At 37.8% G+C, this 18,823-nt stretch overlaps 1 protein-coding gene across 5 annotated transcripts; it reads right to left on the reverse strand.

The window, feature by feature from the left end:
- Window positions 1-923: 923 nt before the first annotated feature.
- On the reverse strand, window positions 924-15,466 carry mybl2a (v-myb avian myeloblastosis viral oncogene homolog-like 2a). 5 transcript variants are annotated; one of them, XM_049463113.1, is made up of 8 exons: window positions 14,970-15,465; window positions 7,696-7,822; window positions 7,369-7,440; window positions 6,869-6,961; window positions 6,244-6,464; window positions 5,499-5,646; window positions 4,953-5,051; window positions 924-3,612 (listed from the first exon to the last, which is right to left on the reverse strand). In XM_049463113.1, exons 1-8 carry the CDS (start codon window positions 15,398-15,400, stop codon window positions 1,738-1,740), a joined length of 3,066 nt encoding a protein of 1,021 aa, XP_049319070.1. In that variant the 5' UTR covers window positions 15,401-15,465; the 3' UTR covers window positions 924-1,737. The 5 variants fall into 5 exon arrangements, with proteins under 5 accessions (XP_049319070.1, XP_049319072.1, XP_049319075.1 ...); XM_049463115.1 differs by lacking the exon at window positions 14,970-15,465 and adding an exon at window positions 10,990-11,258; XM_049463118.1 differs by lacking the exon at window positions 14,970-15,465 and adding an exon at window positions 10,560-10,688.
- Between the last annotated feature and the right edge of the window lie 3,357 nt (window positions 15,467-18,823).

An 18,823-nucleotide genomic window follows, 5' to 3' on the forward strand; every position in this document is an offset into this window, starting at 1 on the left:
AAACAGCTTGTAAAAAATGTAAATACACACAAAATTTAAATAATTAATGCTCATCTGACTTTGTATTTGTCTTTTATATTGGGGAAAAAAAGTTTCTTACTAATGTATTCTAAATGTAGAGAAACGAAATGCCTAATTTTAAGGCCTTATTAATTTTGTGCAGTTTTAATATTTAATTTTACTGTAGTAACTTTTATACATGTAGTTGTCATGTTTCTCCTCAGTTTCTTTAAAAACATTGCTTTTAAATTCACTTTGCATTGAATATATGTATATTGAAATGTATTTTTGAAGGCTATTTTTAAAAATACATTCCTTTGATTTGCATTCTATAAAAGTAGGTTAAGATGTGAAAAAGCTGTTTAGTGCAAAAAAAAAGCTATTTAGTGCAAAATAACTACTTAGTAAAAATGTGCAAGTAAAATAAAAACTATATAAAGTAGTGCACACACCATACCTATAGCTTTAGTTTGAGTAAAGCAGGTAGTTTCACACTTTTTCTGTGGACACTTTTGAGTCTTTATTTACTGATATTATTTGGTTTGAAACATCATATAAATATGTTTGAAGCACTAAAGGTTAATAATATTGGTTGGGGAAGGAGATCTCATCACTTTTTAGGTGTTTTTCTCAATGGGTTTCTTGTAGATTTAGCTTCACTGCACTGGGATGTGATCACTATTTTTAGAAAGAGTAAGCTCCACCCTTTCTAACCATATATGGATTATGTTTATGTGTGAAGGGATTCCTGAGTAATTAAGATGAGAACACAAGATGCGATTTTGGACATAAATCCTTCCATAGGGTTCTAAGGGTTAAAAGAGAATCCGAACCAACAGAAGAGATGTACAGTAAACTCAATAAAAGTAAGTTACAAAGTCATTATAATCAGATACCATCAGACAAGACAAGACAAGGCATCGTTCACCTGAAGCACAGCAGTTTATTTCTTTTGTGTAACAAATATGAATTCAAGAAAACTGATGCTCAGGTAAAATGTATCAAGGTAAAGGCAAACCGTGGCATGTTAAGTACACTTAAAGGAGAGATAGGTCCCATTAAAGAGTAGGCAAGTTCTACAAACAGTACTGAGAAATCTTAGAAAGATCCAAAAGTCGAGAGAACAACCAATCAGAAAATATTTGATTATTCAATGTCATTTTTTTACGAGCTCATCCCTGATATTTATCCTTATAAAAGTAGAAAAAAAAAAGACTATACAAATGGTATTGTAGTTGAACAGCCTTATTAAGATAAGACTGCTATGAACAAGAATAAATCATTCAGCAACGGCCACATCTCACATGCCTGTTTTAATGCCAATACAGGGTAAATTAAGTGTGATTGGGACAGTTTCAGGGTTTTTGTATCCATTATTGCAACATAATAGCCAAACAAATAATCCATTTCTATTGTAATGAAGACGTTAAAATGAAAAAGATGATGTTGATTGTGGGGTTTCACAATGAGTTAAGGCTCAACAACTCAAAATAACAAAATAAACCAAAATATATCCAAACCGCCCCATTTACTCTTACGTCCCAAATCACCCTCGATTCATCCTGGTCTTAAATCATGCATAAAATGCCCCAAAGCACATATTTGTCAAAGAAAGGTTAATATCAGACAAATTCATATTTTCATACATTTCTACACAGAGCTGCTATTCACAAAAATGTAGCTTAAGAAATGAAAAACAAAGGTTATATAACTCAAATTTTAAATCATAAGTCCAAATCACAGTCCAGTGCTGGTGCTGCTTCTTCTCCTCCGTAACTCCAGGCACTCTTTGTAAAGTAACATTCGTTCCGTGGTGTGCTGCGGCAGCCTGCTCCTCCGCGCCCTCACTATACAAGCTGCCATTGGAAAGAGCCGTTGGAACCCTCCAGAAGAAGCTGGCACAGACAGGAGCCTGTGGCAGATGCTCTGCAACTGTGGGAATCGTGTAGCTTCTCTCCAATACGTATGGATGGAGGAGTCTCCGTCCAGCAAAGGTTCTGATATGTAGAGATCCAGCTCTGAGATCTTCACAGCTTTTTGGGTGGGCTGCATGAAGCTGAAGATCTTTTTTGACTTGATGTTGCCCACGCTAGCAGCTTCTGCAGCAGCCACGTCGTCGTGATTTAGATTGGCACTGCCCTGCTCTACTGGGATCCACGTGTTGGCTTCGCTCATGGCCGATTCTAGAATTGAGCAAGCCATGTATTTTGTAGGGGGGCTGAGCGTGGTCGACTCGGTTTCGCCTTTGCCACCAACGAAGGGCTGCAGCTTAATCCGCGGGTCCAGGACTGTGGCTAGTATGAAATCTTTCTGCTGGATTACAGGTTGGAGGTAGTCGCGGAGGCCTGAGCGAAGGGTTTTGCAGAAGTGGGTGTAGCTCGTGGCCTTTTTCTCGAGGGTTTTATCAAGCCCGATGAGCGAAGGAATGATCAGGGAGAAGGTGGAGCCCTCGGCTTGAAGTACCTGAATAGCCTCCTCAAATGGTTCCAACAAGCCGATGATCTCAATCAACTGTTCCCGCTTGATGTGGACCGACGGCGGTGGAACCGCGGACTCGTTCGCCTCTTTTCGAGCCTGCGCCAACAAGGCCATCACCGAACCCCAAGCAAACTCCTGCGCCAGTTTTCGAATGATAGCGAAAGTGGAGTTCCAATTGTAGCTGCTGTAGTTGTGAGGATTTGCAAAAGAGAGCTTGCACTCCTTCACGAGAACTTCGTTCCAGTAGGCACTGCGTCGAAAAAAGGCCACCACTTCTTGAGCTTGAGAGAGCGTGTACTGTGCAGACTTGGAGACGTTCAGAGCATCCTTGATGACTAAGTGCAGCAGGCTGGTAATGCAGTCCACGTGTGTGCCCAACAGGATTTCAGAGAAATCGTCGACAATCGCTTGATCGTCGAGAAAGTCCAACAGCTCGTCCTCATCAGGGTCATTCTTCTGCGCGGTGTGCATGATCTTGTAATCACAGAAGAGGTCATGCGTAGAAATCGTGTTCTTGGCCTCGTGGGCGATGACGTAGCCGATGTTGTGGTGAAACAGCCCGTAGCTTAGAAGAACGGCCTCCAGCTCTCTCGTTACCATCGCGTTCAAATTCTTCCCACTCAAATGGCGAAAGGCGACCGTGGGTCTGTGAACTTTGAAGTCGTCGTCGAGGAAATGCAGCTGAACGCTGAGTATGGGGTCGGAGTACTCGCTGGCCCAAATATCTGCGGTTACGTGAACGGTGCCGTGACCGCCGCTCACAGCGACGCAGTCCCTGAGCTGTCTGATCAGATGTGGCTTGACCGTCTTCTCCACCTCTTCGTAGAGCTTCAGCCCTACCGTACGCTGCGAAAGTTTGGGGTATTGTGGAGCAATCGTGGACATAAAGCTCCTGAATCCAGATCCCTCCACGATGTTAATAGGCAGCATGTCCTCAGAGATCATTTGCAGAACTGCGTCTGTGACGGTCTTCTGTCTGTACTGCATTGTGCTGCTGAGGGAGGAAGCTGAAGTTGTGGGAGAGTTGCCGTTGGTGTCGAGACCTGGAGAGATGGTTTCATTTGGTATTGGCATATGCTTGGTAAAAGTGCTTTTCCTCTTAGCCCTTTCAGGATTTCTCCTTGGCTCTTTCAACTGCAATGAAAGGATTATGGTGTGTTCATATTTTCAGAAAAAGAGCAATAGATCAAATAAAAATAAGATTAATAGTGCTGTATGACTTGTTTAAATTCCACTTCTACTGTCTCAATATTCTGTATAAAAGATGCATTATTATGCTACAGTATTGTTATTATCTTACTGAAATAAAATGCTCTTGAAATAATAGTTTAATCACAATTATTTCTGTTACAAAGTATCCAACAATAATATAATAATATTCCAGGCCTTCTCTGGAACTCCCACTCATAGTTTGCAGTGGAATCACCAAGAATCAAACCTGTGATTTTTAGGACTGAGTATTAGCAAGAACTTGGCAATCCGACACCCATCATTATACTTATATAGTGCTTATGATTCAATGAATCGTAATATATTGTAATACTGTAACAAGGTGATACAATATATTGCAACTGTTTACACAAAATTTAAGCCATACTTATAGTAGAACACATTTTAATAAAATCTGAGTAAAGGAAACCTGTTCAATGGAATTTAATGACAGAAGGGGCTCTCTTGTGGGCAGGGCCTAAGCACAATGCTAAATGAACCACTGTGACGTCAATCTTTACATGCAATTATTAATGAAAAATCAATACTGTGTTTCTGTCAATCAATACAATATTGTAAAACAATACAATACCAGTCAAAAGTTGAGTGTGTGTCTTTCTTTTTATGATTTTTTACATTGAAGACTATATTAAAGCTAAATAGGAACACATGCATATGTTTTATACTTAAGATTCTAAGTATCACATTTATCTTAGAGGACAGATCTGCAGACTCTTGGTATTTTAATCTCAGTGTCTTCACGAGGAGGAGTCACCTGGAATAGTTTTCTCAGCATCTTGAAGGAAGGAGTTCCTGGAGGTGCTGAACAATATTTGCTGCTTTTCCTTCAGGCTGTGAAGCTCCAGCTCATCCCAATTAAATCACCATCTCAGTTCATCAGGTTTAGATCAGGGGATTAATGTGGAGGAATAACACTTTTTACTACTTAAATCCATATGTGTCCCTTAATCATTTTCATGTCTTTAATATTAATATACAGTGTAAAAAAAATAAATTACTTGAAGAAATAAATAAAAACGGAATAGGTAGGTGTTTCCAAACTTTTGACTGGTACTGTATAGCAATATGATACAATATTGATATTTTCTCATATCCCTACTGATTTCCTAAATGATGAGATGATGCTTATAGACATCATCCAAGTCAGTGCTTGATTTGGTTAAATAAAATGTTCTAGCTAAAGTGGAAGTCACAAATACATTTAAATTATATTTTAAGTATTTCAAACAGCACTAAACACTCACGTAATTAGCAACGTCCACCACTGGACCTGACTCCAAAACAACATCACAGCAGAACTCCTGGAAACTCGTATTGGGAGAGCTGCCTGTAGATTTTCTTAGCTAGGAAAGAAATAAACAAGATAATTGTCATTCTAAATCTATGAATGGTCTATAAATAGTCTAAAATTGTTGTGTACGATACAATATAGCACAGTCCTAACTAGAAAAATCCAACCTGTAGAGGGGAAACCATGTGGATTACACTGCATATATCTTAAATAATACTCAGAAAAGTCCTTAGTTAATACACTTGTTTCTACACTATATTAGTGCAGCTGTGTAGTTGTATTTTAATTACACACTCACTAAATTAACAGACACTGATCATATAAACATAAGAATTACAATTAATCCTTTACATACTTAGCACTGTCTGTACAGAACAAGTAACATTCATCTAAATGAACCATGCTCATATTAGTAATAATAAGTTACTTATTCACAAGCAGCAGGAAAGTAAAATAACTAAAGAGAAAAGCAAAATAATTACAGAGACTTAAATCAAACCTTGACTTGTTTTGCAGGAGGAGAACCTTCATCCTTTTCAATAGACTGATTCACAGAGGCCAAAACCGAATCCTGCATCACCAACGTACCAGTTTCCAGTTTACGCTTTAGGGTTGAATACCAGCGATTCTTAATAGAGTTATCTGTTCTGTTAAACACAGGAATTAAAAAATAACTTTACAAAAATACCATTTACATAATTCAAGTGTTTACATGCACTTTAATGCATTTTAAATTGCTCATAATAAATAAAAAAAAAACACATACAGCTTTGGAAACAAATTATTAAAAAAAATACAGATGAGAAAAAAATTGAGTTTCTTTGATTATACCAAGTTAAAAACCTCTGTAATATAAGAGGAAGACGGATGATTACAAGCCATCAAATCACCAAGCTGAACTGCTTGAATTTTTGCACCAGGACTGGCATAAAGTTATCTAAAAGCAGTGTGTACAACTGGCGGAGAAGAACGTTGTCTCCTTTGCATTATTTGAGGTCTGAAAGCTCTGCATCTTTTTTGATATTTCTGTCATTTCTCATTTTCTGCAAAGAAATGCTCTAAATAACAAATTTGTTTTATTTGGAATTTGGGAGAAACGTCTGTAGTTTATAGAATAAATAATGTTCATTTTACTCAATTTTTTGCAGAGCTGTATAAAATATAATAAAAAAATCGTATAGATAAAATTAACAAGACCTGGATTTTATCTTAAAAATCAGATTATGGATTCAATTAAAACAAACCTGCCAGGAAGTAATCTGGCAATCTTGGCCCAGCGAGTTCCGAGCCTTTTGTGGGCACTGCAGATGATGAGATCCTCATCTTCAGTCCACGAGTTTTTATTCACTGAAGGATCCAGGTGATTGTGCCACCGCTCTCTGCACTGCTTCCCCCTGCGACCTTTTAGATAACTGGCAATCTTGGCCCACTTCTTATCTCCAAACCTCGTCACTAATTCAATAAGCTATTAAAAACATGAGTCGGCATTAGTATTTACAGTTTCTTATTGCAAAAAAATACCAACACATAACAGCGGGGAAACATGTTTCAGAACAAATGCATTTGAACCTAAAGGTATAGACAATATATTCAATATACAACGATCATAAATAACATTATGACCATTTAGCGAAAATTAATAAAGGGTGTAAAAGAAAGGAGGTAGTCATAATGTTATGCTTGACTGGTGTGTTGACTGAAGTCAGTTCAAAGCCACCTTTGGAGTTTTACTCTTTTGGTTAGTATTGCTTTATGCTATTAGCGGTAGCACCTACAAATCATCCAAACATGCAATATATTTATCATATTTAACATATTTATCTTTAAAGCTTTGTTTATGAGAGTTGGAAGAAGTGTACCCTCCCTCACCATGTTATCTTCTTCTTTGGTCCAGGCTCCTTTTATTAGAGCTGGGTCCAGAACGCTTGTGAAGCGATACTTACACTCCTGTTCAGTGCGACTCTATGGAGAAATAATGAATTCTGTGAAAACACTTATTATATTCTGAAAATACTAATATTTAAGAACTTATGCATCCAAAAGATATGATCAGGTGGAGCAAACAACATACTTTAAAGGCTCAAAGATGCTATTTTTATATTTATACTTTATTACTTTTCATGTGGCTACAAATTAGTGGACTATGTTTGCTGTTTATGAAATTCAACGTGAAGGAGCCAAAATACAGGAAAAAGAAAAGGTGCATTTGTATTAAACTATATTGTGATGAGTTTTAAAATACTTCAATGTTAAATTTTTAAAACAATCTCAAGTAAGGATAAAAGGATAACCACATACTAATAAGTAAAGCAAAACAAATACAATGAGTATGATGGACATTTTCCATTTACAAAATAGGTTTTACTTACAGGTAAGCAGCCAGCAACAGACTCCCATTTCTGTGTGCCAAACTGCTGAACCAATGATATAAGGGAGTCATCCTGAATAAAAAAGTATATATGGTCCATAAAAAAATTGGTATTTTGGCAAACCTGGTATGTTGTTAGCAGTAAAATACCAACCACAGCTTCCCATGTACTGTATTTTCTCTCAATCTCTCTATTTATCTATCTACCATACTATATATATATATATATATATATAGTTAAAAACAACCTGTATTCGTGTTTATTCGTTCTGAATAACTCAAACCTAAAAAAAAAAAGTGTAAAATATAATATGCTAATATCACTCACTTCATCTTGAGTCCATTTGGGCCTGGCTTTTTCATTCCCCCTCTGTTCTCCCAGGGCTTCTTGTTTGATATCAAGTTCTGCCAGGTCTTCTTCTTTAATTTCAAGTTCTGCAGATTCGTCCATCTGGCTGAAAATGACAGATTACTTAGATTAATTAACTTGGACGTATATAAAAAAAATAGTATTCATGAGTTCACCCTGCTTTTGTTGGAATAACTGTCTCTACTGCCCAAATAGAACTTTCTATTGAAACAGTCATTAGGGAAGTACCCTTGTTATTGTGATATGATAATAGAAAACAGCTGCTCCAAGCACAGCTAAGCTACAGTTGAAAATACAGGCTGTAGGCATTTCACATAACGTTACATTATCGACTTATTGTACAATAAATGGACATTACCTTAATTATATATAATAATCATTTGTATACATTTTTCTTGTTATTTTAGCCAAAGGATAAGTGCGATGATAAATGATTTAATAACTGCAACCACATATACATAGTGTGGACTGTAGTATGCAAAGAAATTTTTTTTCCCCAAAACTATGAATAAAACTTCATAAATAAAATTAATTCTTTTAAAGTATGCGATTTTTCTGTTGTACTATTCTATTCTATTATCATTATGTCAGTGGCATTAAATAGTCTTAAAATGACAATAATTGTTTGTCGCAATAATTTCTGGAATTATATATTGCCCACAAATAATTGTTAGGCGCAGTTTTACAAAGTTGTCTCTACAAAAGCTTTGCCGTCATATATTCATGATATTCAAGACTTAAGTATGTTATGTTATGTATGTTTCTACCAACACACTAGAACAGAAAATTAGTTAGTCGATTACAAATATTAAAAATATGTATTATCTATTAGCTAACCAACAGTCAGCTCATTAGCCAGTTTCCATTAGCCTGCTGTTGTAACGGGCAGCTGCTTTTTTAAAATGAAGCACGCGCTGCTTTTTATTTTAAACCGTCCCAACGATTCAAACTCAAAACGGAAGAAATAAAGCCAACAGATCGTTACAAACGCGAGTAACGGAAGCTACATGTTCTGTAACGTTAATGTATTGCTAAAACTAATATCTCATATTTCTCTAAAAGCGCCACAAGCTAATAACATCAGGCAACTTTCCAGCCCAAATATAGTTAGGCTAAGCTATGCTAAGCTAAGAAGTTTAGGCTAGGTGATAAAAAGTTCACTCTCTATCAGTACTTACTTTTATTTCTAACACTTACATTCATCCAAATATACTTTAACACCTTTGCAACTGTACAGGGTCGACATTACTTGTTTATAATGGTTAAAAAAAGTTTATGTATTGTCACAGTTAGTTAAGCTAGTTAGCTGGCTAGCTAATAGGCACGGCTAAGAGTCTGTTTTATTTTAAACCGCCCAGCGATTTAAATTTAAAACGGACGAAATTAAAAACGTTACAAAGGCGAGTAACGGGAGCTACAGGTTCTGTAAAGTTAACGGCTTTTTTGAGCCTCACAAATGTAGCTAACTAGCTCATGGCAAAAGCCAGCTTTCCAAACCCAAGTAAAAGTCAAGCAAAGCTATGCTAAGCTAAAGTATGCTAAGCTACAGTGAAAAATAGAGGGTGTTTGAGAAGTTTAGACTAACTTGGGTATTAAAACTTCACTCTTTTCCAACATTGGTTGTAACGTACTTATTTTGTTATTTTTAACACTTATGTTCGTACAAACATAATATTTAACACCTTAGCAGCTGTACAGTGTCGAAATTGCTCATTTACAATGGTTAAAATGTTTATATAATATTGCAGTTAGTTAAGCTAATCAGTTAGCCTGCTAGCTAATAGGCATGGCCAAGTGTGCGTTTTATTTTAAACCGCCCCAGCAACTCAAACTCAAAACGGACAAAATAAAAACCCGTTACTAAAGTGAGTAACGGGAGCTAAGTTACAGGTTCTGTAACGTAAACGTATTACTTACTAACGTTACTGACCCTTATTAAGTTACTTCTCCAAAGCCCTATATTTATTTAGCAAGCGTTAGCTAAATACCTAGCTCATAACAGCAGGCAGCTTCCCCCAAACACACATATAAGTCAGGCTAAGCTATGCTAAGCTAAACTATGCTAAGCTACAGTTGAAAATAGAGGCTGTGTGAGAAGATTGGGCTAGGCGTGTAAAAGTTCACTCAACAAGACTGCTTTTAACATTCATGTTTGTATAAACCCACTATTTAACACTTTATTAGCTGTATAGAGTCGTAACTGCTAGTTTATAATTTATACATTATATTTTTACAGCTTTAAATAGCTAATAGACATGGTCGATGGAATAAATAAATACAGGACTTATTCAGAACGTTTTACTTCATAGGATATCCTATTTAAAATACTTTAATTTTGAGGTAATTCATTAATTTTGAGGCAATTCAAAAATTCATTAATTTTGAGGTAATAGTACAATGTATATGAGCTATGTAATCTTTTATTTTTCAAAAAATATCTAAAAGTGATTTAAATAATGACTTAGTGTCTCAAAATAGTGAGATGGCAACTCAAAATAGTGAGACAGCCTCATAAAACCTTGATAGTATCTCAAAATTACATAATATGCAATAAAATTTGTCTCAAAATAATGCATTCGTATCCAACAATAATAAGCATCTCGAAATAAATCTTAAAATAATGCTTTATTGTCTCAAAATAGTGAGACAGCACCTCAGACATATGACTTATATGACTAACAATTCAATTTTAACATTTTTATCATGAGTTTAAATAGCAGGAATGGAATGAGCTTTAACAACAGTGAGATCGGGAGATTCATGTATTAAACGGATAATATAGATAAAAACGCTACAGAGGTAAGTAACAGAATGTTACTTACAGTTTCGGTAACGTTAACGTTTACACATCTAAGTTAGCTAAATTACTAACGTTACTGTTCCGAATTTGTTCTCAAACGTCATATAACTTATTTAGCTTGGGAAGTTAGCTAGTTAGCTTATTTAGCTAATAATAGCATGCAGAGCTTCCCCAAACCCAACTACAGTTAGGCTAAGCTAAGCTAATCTATGCTAAGCTACAGCTAATAACAACGTTGGTAACGGTGGTATCTGAAGCGTTAGCCGACCTAGCTGCAGCTAGAAGCTAACAGCAGTAGCAACAGGCAGCCCGGGCAGTGCCTGATTTAATTTATTAATCGTTTTGTTTAGAAACTCATGTATTTGTCTGCTATTGATCCACGTTTGTGTTTCTGCGGTATAAAAGCTCCGGACCGTGTTCCAGCTGACCCCAATCCCCGGGGCGTGATTTACCCCGGTTGTGAGTTCCTGCAGGCGGGCACTGCCGGTGGATCCTTGCGGGGTCTTCCAGGAGTTTCCAACTGCAGGATTTTTACTAACCGACTTTAAAGCGGTAACGTTAAAGTAAACGGGGCGCGCTGTCTGTCCCGCGCTCCGCCGCAGCACTGCTGTCGCTCTTAGCGTATCCGCACGAATCTCCGCAGCTGTCCGGTTATCGTCTCCGCGCTCCCGCAACTCCACTCCCCCCCCCCCGCTTCTCTCCCGCGCACAACTTTCAACTGCAAACCGCCGTTTACCGCTCACTCTCAGCACAAGCTCCTGCACGTCACAGCAGCGCTGCATATGCGCAGGGGGTGGGCTTAGAACCCAACATGTCCAGCTAATTTATTATGCGCAGATTCTACGCAGCCAGTAAAACACTCGTATCTGCGGGACCAAACTATAAGCAATAAAATAAACCTTACAGAACAGGATTAAAAAACAAGAATAAAACAGGTTTAATTTATCCATATATGTCCTGTATATATACTCTATATATATACTCTATAAAATACTTGTAATGCGTCCAGTGTGTGTTTTTGTTAAAGCCCTTTCAGTTCGTATATTACTATTTGTTTATTAATTATATTAAATGAATATCAATGATGTTTCCTCAATAAATAGTTCTCTCAATTTAACAAAGTGTACCACTGGTTATTAAATCATTGCCTCAAAAAAAAAAAATAGGTCCATCAATGTAATAAATTGTTCAGACAGCTAAAGAAATACTTTCCTCAGTTTAATTTTTATTCTTCCTTTAAATTAAGAACTAGGTCCCTTAATTATTTATGTATTTATCATCAGTTACAAAGCCCACATACCCTTATCTACACTGGCATACAGTGGAGGCAAAAAAATGCCTCTAGGAAAAGCAAAATAATTAGGGATGCACAATGATAAAGAAATTGTATCGCCATCGGCCGATTTGCCCAATATTTCAAACAGATACTTGCTTACATATTTATTGTATGACAGAAAAAGACCAAGCAACACTAGTCACACTGCTACAATTGGCCAACACTGGCCATGCAATGTTAAAATGTATTCATTTAAGCTAGTTTTTATTTAATGTATTAGTTTTCAAGTTATTCCTAAACTGCATCGGCAGATATATACATGTATAATCTGATATCTGCATTGACCCAGAAGTCCCACACCTGTGCATCCCTAAAAATAATTGCACTTTCTGTCCAATTCATGTGGAAAATGTTTTAATGATTAATTTTAAGTAGGTAAGCAGGTCCCTTTAACCAGGAACAGTCTTGAACTACAGGTCAGAGCCTTTTTTCCCCCACTTCTCAGAACATAAACTGCCCTGATCCACAACATTCCAGCAGATGTTGGAAACTTACTAGTCTCAGACTGCAAAAGGTCAAAAGGCATGTCTCCAAAATGATCAGTTTAAAATGTTGTAATAGTAGTGCACTATAGGACTCTGTGGTACCATCTAAGTTTTAGTCCTTAATGGCACTTTTCCCCCTTACATTACTTTTACTTTTATACTTAAAAAAAAGCTTAAGGTTGATATATCTTCAACTTTTACAGAAGTGTTTGAAACTCTAGTATGTATGTGTGTATATATATATATATATGTATATATATATATATATATATGCACACTTCTACTTACAGAGTAATTAATGGGAATACTTTTCAGACATTTGCTGAACCTTTTGATGTTTTTTCATTTTTTTTTTGACAATATGCCCTTTAACACTGTAAACATTTCACTGATGTTACTTCACAGCTTTGGCAAAAATCTGACTAAGCACTTACACAATGAATGAAGTTACTATTAATATCAAGTCAGAAAACCCCCAGATTTTGTAAGTTTGTAACAACAGAAAAACTTTAAGGAGTTTAAAGATCATGAAACCTCTAACATCTACATTATTATTTTCTAGTTAATGTTCAGCTGGTGACGCCCGTGTGCAGAAGGTGCCTGGAGACTTGTGTCTACCAGTATCTACACCAATCGTGTCTCTCAGCCCCTGAGCTAGATGATGTAGGAGCTGACGTAAATGCTGGCTGTCCAAAGCCACACTGATCCCAACGTTGCCACAGCTCACCAACCCAAACACACAGTATCGACTTCTGGAGGACACAGGGAACACAGTGCTCTTTTCAGAATGGAATGTACATTCTCATACGCCCAGCCGAGGATCCCAGTTACAGGTGATTGTGCGAATTCAATTGAAGGGGAAAGGAAAAAGCAGAGAACAGGGCGCAGCTGACCTCTCCATGTTCCACCTACAAATACAATCTTTTGTAGTTACTGTTGTAAGGCTGGACACACTTACAGCACTTTGGAAAAACTCCCAGTCAAGCTAATTACAGCTTGTACCACACAGCTCCACATCCGTCCCTTTCAGGGGGTTTAACACTTACAGTTCCTTGTTTGGTCTGGACCTTCAGACTTTTCAGTTTGGTTTAATTAAGCAGGTGGGAAAGGGGGCGCTGTTCTGTCAACTTGTGCTACATTGTCAAATCGGTCTCCTATTGTGTAAATTTACAAGTAAAGCAACCTAAATAAAAAAAAAAGTAGGTTGGTTAAAAGTAGGGGTGAATGATACTGAAAATTAGGGGTGGACAATATGGCTCTAAAATAATATCACAATATTTCAGGGTATTTTTGCGATAGCGATATACTTGGCGATATAGGAAAACTAAAATAATTCATTCATTTCAGGAATATAGTATAATAGTATAACAGTATAATCATAATGTGGCAAAATAAATAATATAGCATAAAATAATATAATGCAGCAAATAATATTGCAGAATATTTAGTGCATGCATATAAACTGCAAACTAAAACAATTATACAATAAATAAACCTAAAGCTTCACAGTAAATAATAGACTACTTTTTAAGGCATAACATCTCTATTTTCACGATATGGATTTTTAATATCATGATATTTCCGTGTCACGATATATTGTATACGATATAATATTGCCCACCCCTACTGATAATCATGATATTGATATTTTGCAATACTCTAGATATAGCAAAACAATTACTTCACAGCATCTGAAGAGAATAAAATACTCCTAATTAATCAAATACCAAGAATTATGGATTTATTGGTGACAGTTTTACAAAAAATTAACAACCAGTATTGTTCACAGCAGTTTTACCCTGTTCATCTGATTATAATGCCACCACATGGATTAATGAAGCAGTAATTCAGGGAGTTCAGAGTGCCTATGTTTTAATAAAAATATTGATATTTGACAACACATATTTGTAATGAATTGCAAACTAAAACAATACATTATATTGCAATGTTGATTATTTGTTCATCCTGTAGATAATAATAGTAATGATTATATTAGAAAATGCTATCAGTTATGAAATAAGAAGCCATAATTTTGAGACAATAAATCAAAGTTAGTTAGAGACAGTGAGTCACAGTTACAAAAAACTGTTTCATAGTTACAAGATAATGAGATCAGATATTATATCAGATATTAAGTCATAATTATGAGACAATGAGTCACAGTTATAATATAGTGAGTCCCTGTTACAAGATACTGATTTATAGTTTTAAGTTTCTGAGTTACAGTTGAGATAGTCACTGTTACAAAATACTGGTTCATAGTTGGAGATACTGAGTCACAGTTATGAGTGAGTCCCAGTTATCAGATATTAAGTCATGATCTCATAACAACGACTCACTGTTATTAGAAGATAATAAGTTATAGTTATGAGATAATGAGTCCCAGTTATCAGACATTAAGTCATAATTATGAGGCAATAAGTCATAGTTACGAGTCTCAGTTATGAGATAATGAGTCACAGTGCAGGGTGAGGCTAAGTATTCAAAAGAGAAATACTCAGCCACACCCCTAGCCTCTGTCTCTGATAATGAGTCACAGTTAGGAGAAAGCAGAAAGACAGTGAGTCATAATTATGAGGAAGTGAGTCACAAGTACGAGATATGAAGTAACCTGGAGTCATCAGAGTGAAAGTCCTCCTCCGTCGTGTCCATCTTGCTCTCCGGGTCGGACTCTGAGGTCGGGTCCGAGTCCGGGCTCTCGGGGCTCGGGCGGCCCGGTGCCGGTGGGCTGTACTGGTTCCAGGCGAAGAGGAGCGGCACGGTGCCGGGCTGGAGTCTCCGCAGCCCGGCCGCGGTCACGGCGAAGTCCCCGGGCTGGAAGTGGCTGCAGCAGACGCGCGTGTGATCGGTGGGGGTGAAGTTGTCCCTGCGGATCTGCTGCACCCACCGAGCGCGGAGCTCCGGGTCCACCGGGAAGCGGTGGAAGCTGATGAGGGAGTTGTAGCGGGAGGAGCGGCTGCAGTGCGGGACGCAGCAGTGCAGCGCGGACTTCGTCACCCGCTGGAAGCTCAACCTCTTCTTCCTGAACCGGAGCGCGCTCATTATTATATTAACAGCAGATACAGCTCGGTTAGCCCTCCGCTCCGGTTCCGCATCAGACAGGAAACACTCAGCCACACTCCCGAGCGCGCTGCAGCGCGAGGGAAACTGAGAAGCGCCCCCTGCTGGACGGAGTGAGCGCTGCTGCCCACACTATAGTGACAGGGTCAAAGCTCTGTCCGTGCAAAGAAACCACTATTTTCAGGGGTGCACATAACTTTTTTAGTGAGTTACTCATGTGAGTACCAGCAAATAGTGAGTGATGTCTTTATTGAGCTGCAAGATGGCCTCGTATTTTTGGAGAATGTTGCAAATTGTTGTGTTTCCAAAACTGTGGAGGCCTTGCATTTCCTGAGGCCAGGTTGAAGGGTCAAATACTAAGAAGTGATCACATGACTTAAGGGAGTCATATCTAGTTTCAAACTCTTCAATTAATGCACTGAGTAAGTCTGTCTTGTCTATGTCAGCCTCAGCATTAGAAACAGTCTGTGCACTATGGTCTCCAGCATCCAGCATAAGTTTGAATTGCCCAATGGCCACCATGAGTTTGTCCTTACATTCCCCTATGGTCAGCTTTTCTTTCTGAAATCTGATTGATGTGGTCTTCAAAATGTTGCCAATGTCAACCATGTGTGTTAGAAAGCATTGAAAACGCTCTGTGCAGATATGCTGCAAGTCAGGGTTATCACTTGTAGCCAATTGCATTTTAATGGCTGGCAATAGTCTTGATATTTTTAACAGTACTTCGTGCCGCCATGCAGACCACCTAATATTATGAAACTTTCCCAATTTCACAAAGGAGATCCCATTTTCTTCACATAGCTTCTGCAATGCAGCTGTTTTTTTCGCACCACCTTTCTGTAAATAAAACTGCAGCAGCCTGACCACAGACAGATTGAAGGTTTTGCAGTACGGAACCTTGCAGTCAGCTGATTTTGCGCAATTCTCCAGCGTGTGTGCAGTGCACAGAATGTGCACAAGATTGTCTCCAATCACAACTAGTCCCTTTAGTTTTGGCACAACGCCGTTGTACACCCCGACGTTAACAGCTGTGCCATCTGTGCACACAGCGACCAACTTTGTTCTCCAGTCGTCCAAGCATGCGTCCTGAAAAAGTTTTACCAACCCGTCTGTTATTGCCTGTGCGGTGCGGTCGGCACCCAATTCGACCAATCCGAGAAAGTCTGACGAAAACTCTCCATTGGTGGATACTGACACAATGTACACAATCTCCTGCTCAGTTTTTGTGATGTCTTCGGACCCGTCAAAAAGCAGTCCCCAAAACTGAGCAGCCTGCAACTTTGCTCGTAGCTCCCTGCTGATGGTATGCGCTATGCTCTGCATAATCCTTGTGCCCCCTTCACGTGAATGATAAGCAGTCCCAACATTAACTCCTAGCCGCTTCAGCAACGGAATATCCTCCGCAAATGATGACATGGGACGGGTGTGTTTCGCTTTATGGAAAGCAAGGAGAAAAACGTTAAAAAGGGCTTGCCTTTGTTGATCAGTAAGCTTGTCTCGCCATCTGCTAAGTGGACGACTTGCTATGTCTTCTCGGCTAGCTTGTTTATTAGCAATGGCTTGCGCCACAGTGGCATGTTCCTTGCTCTTTTCGTGTTTGTTAAATAACGGATGATTGAAATTCTTCGACCCTTTATAAAACGCACCTGTTTTGTCTGCTAGCTGTGGATGGGCACGGGAAATCTTGCACCACATTTCTGTTCGCTCATCATTAGCCTCAAGCCACGGCACTTCTTGCAGCCACTTCTCCGAAAAAAGTATTTTCTTCGGCTCTGGCTCCAGTTGCTGTTTCTTAGTTGGGGGCGAAACTCCAAAGAAGCTGCTTACTGTTGTCTGTTTCTTCTTAGACATGTTTGACTATAATTACCAACATTTACTGATGTACACTGGCGACTTGAGCAGTCATGTGAAATATTTCAGGAGGGATAGTCAGTACGCAAGAGCGCGGTAGTGACCCAAGTGGCAGTACGCGTTGCTAATTTTTGTCGCGCATGCGTACCTGCGTACCAGTTATGTGCATCCCTGACTATTTTACACCATTAACACACTCAAAGCAGCTCCACACTTTACTGGTAGAATTCTGAGAGCCCTGGTATTTAAAACGAGGAATTGAGAGCTTTGCAAGTGAACAGGTATTTTATTAAAAACACTGTTTATACTCACAGTACCTTCAGTTTACAGTGGTGCTTGAACGTTTAGAATGTTCTATATTTCTGCATAAATATGACCTAAAAGAATATTTGTGTTGGTTTCTCGGGACTCACTATCTCATAACTGTGACTCACTATCTCATTACTATGAGTTAGTATCTCCTAACTATGACTTACTGTCTCATAACTATGACTCAATATCTCATTACTATGACTCAGTAACTCTTAATACTGACTCACTATTATAACTATGACAATATATCTTAATACTGACTCAGAATCTCATAACTGTGACTCACTATCTCATAACTATGACTTAGTATCTCTTAATACTGACTCACTATCTCATAACTATGACTTAGTATCTCTTAATACTGACTCACTATCTCATAACTATGACTCACTATCTCATAACTGACTCACTATCTCATTACTATGACTCACTATCTCATAACTATGACTCACTATCTCATTACTATGACTCAGTAACTCTGAATACTGACTCACTATCTCATAACTATGACTTAATATCTCTTAATACTGACTCAAAATCTCATAACTATGACTCACTATCTCATAACTATGACTCACTGTCTCCTAACTATGACTCACTATCTCATAACTATGACTCAATATCTTATAACTATGACTCACTGTCTCATAACTATGACTCACTATCTCATAACTATGACTTAGTATCTCTTAATACTGACTCACTATCTCATAACTATGACTCACTATCTCATAACTGACTCACTATCTCATTACTATGACTCACTATCTCATAACTATGACTCACTATCTCATTACTATGACTCAGTAACTCTGAATACTGACTCACTATCTCATAACTATGACTTAATATCTCTTAATACTGACTCAAAATCTCATAACTATGACTCACTATCTCATAACTATGACTTAATATCTCTTAATACTGACTCAAAATCTCATAACTATGACTTAATATCTCTTAATACTGACTCAAAATCTCATAACTATGACTCACTATCTCATAACTATGACTCACTGTCTCCTAACTATGACTCACTATCTCATAACTATGGCTCACTATCTCATAACTATGACTCAATATCTTATAACTATGACTCAGTACTTCTTAATACTGCCTCACTATCATAATTATGACTGAATATCTTATAATTATGACTCAGTAACTCTTAATACTTCCTCACTCGCATAACAATGACTCACTATCTCAAAACAATGATTCACTATCTCATAACTATGACTT

Source organism: Astyanax mexicanus, chromosome 13 (genome assembly GCF_023375975.1).
Source record: "Astyanax mexicanus isolate ESR-SI-001 chromosome 13, AstMex3_surface, whole genome shotgun sequence".
NCBI lineage: Eukaryota > Metazoa > Chordata > Actinopteri > Characiformes > Acestrorhamphidae > Astyanax > Astyanax mexicanus.

Bases quoted from the DNA above. Each gene is read 5' to 3' on its own strand.
- mybl2a (XM_049463113.1), bottom strand. From the start codon at position 15,400: ATGAGCGCGCTCCGGTTCAGGAAGAAGAGGTTGAGCTTCCAGCGGGTG. The intron at 6,465-6,868 runs GTGAGGGAGGGT...TGTTTTTAATAG, and splicing joins CCAAAGAAGAAGATAACATG to CTTATTGAATTAGTGACGAG. The intron at 3,613-4,952 runs GTGAGTGTTTAG...CTTTCATTGCAG, and splicing joins TGGTGGACGTTGCTAATTAC to TTGAAAGAGCCAAGGAGAAA.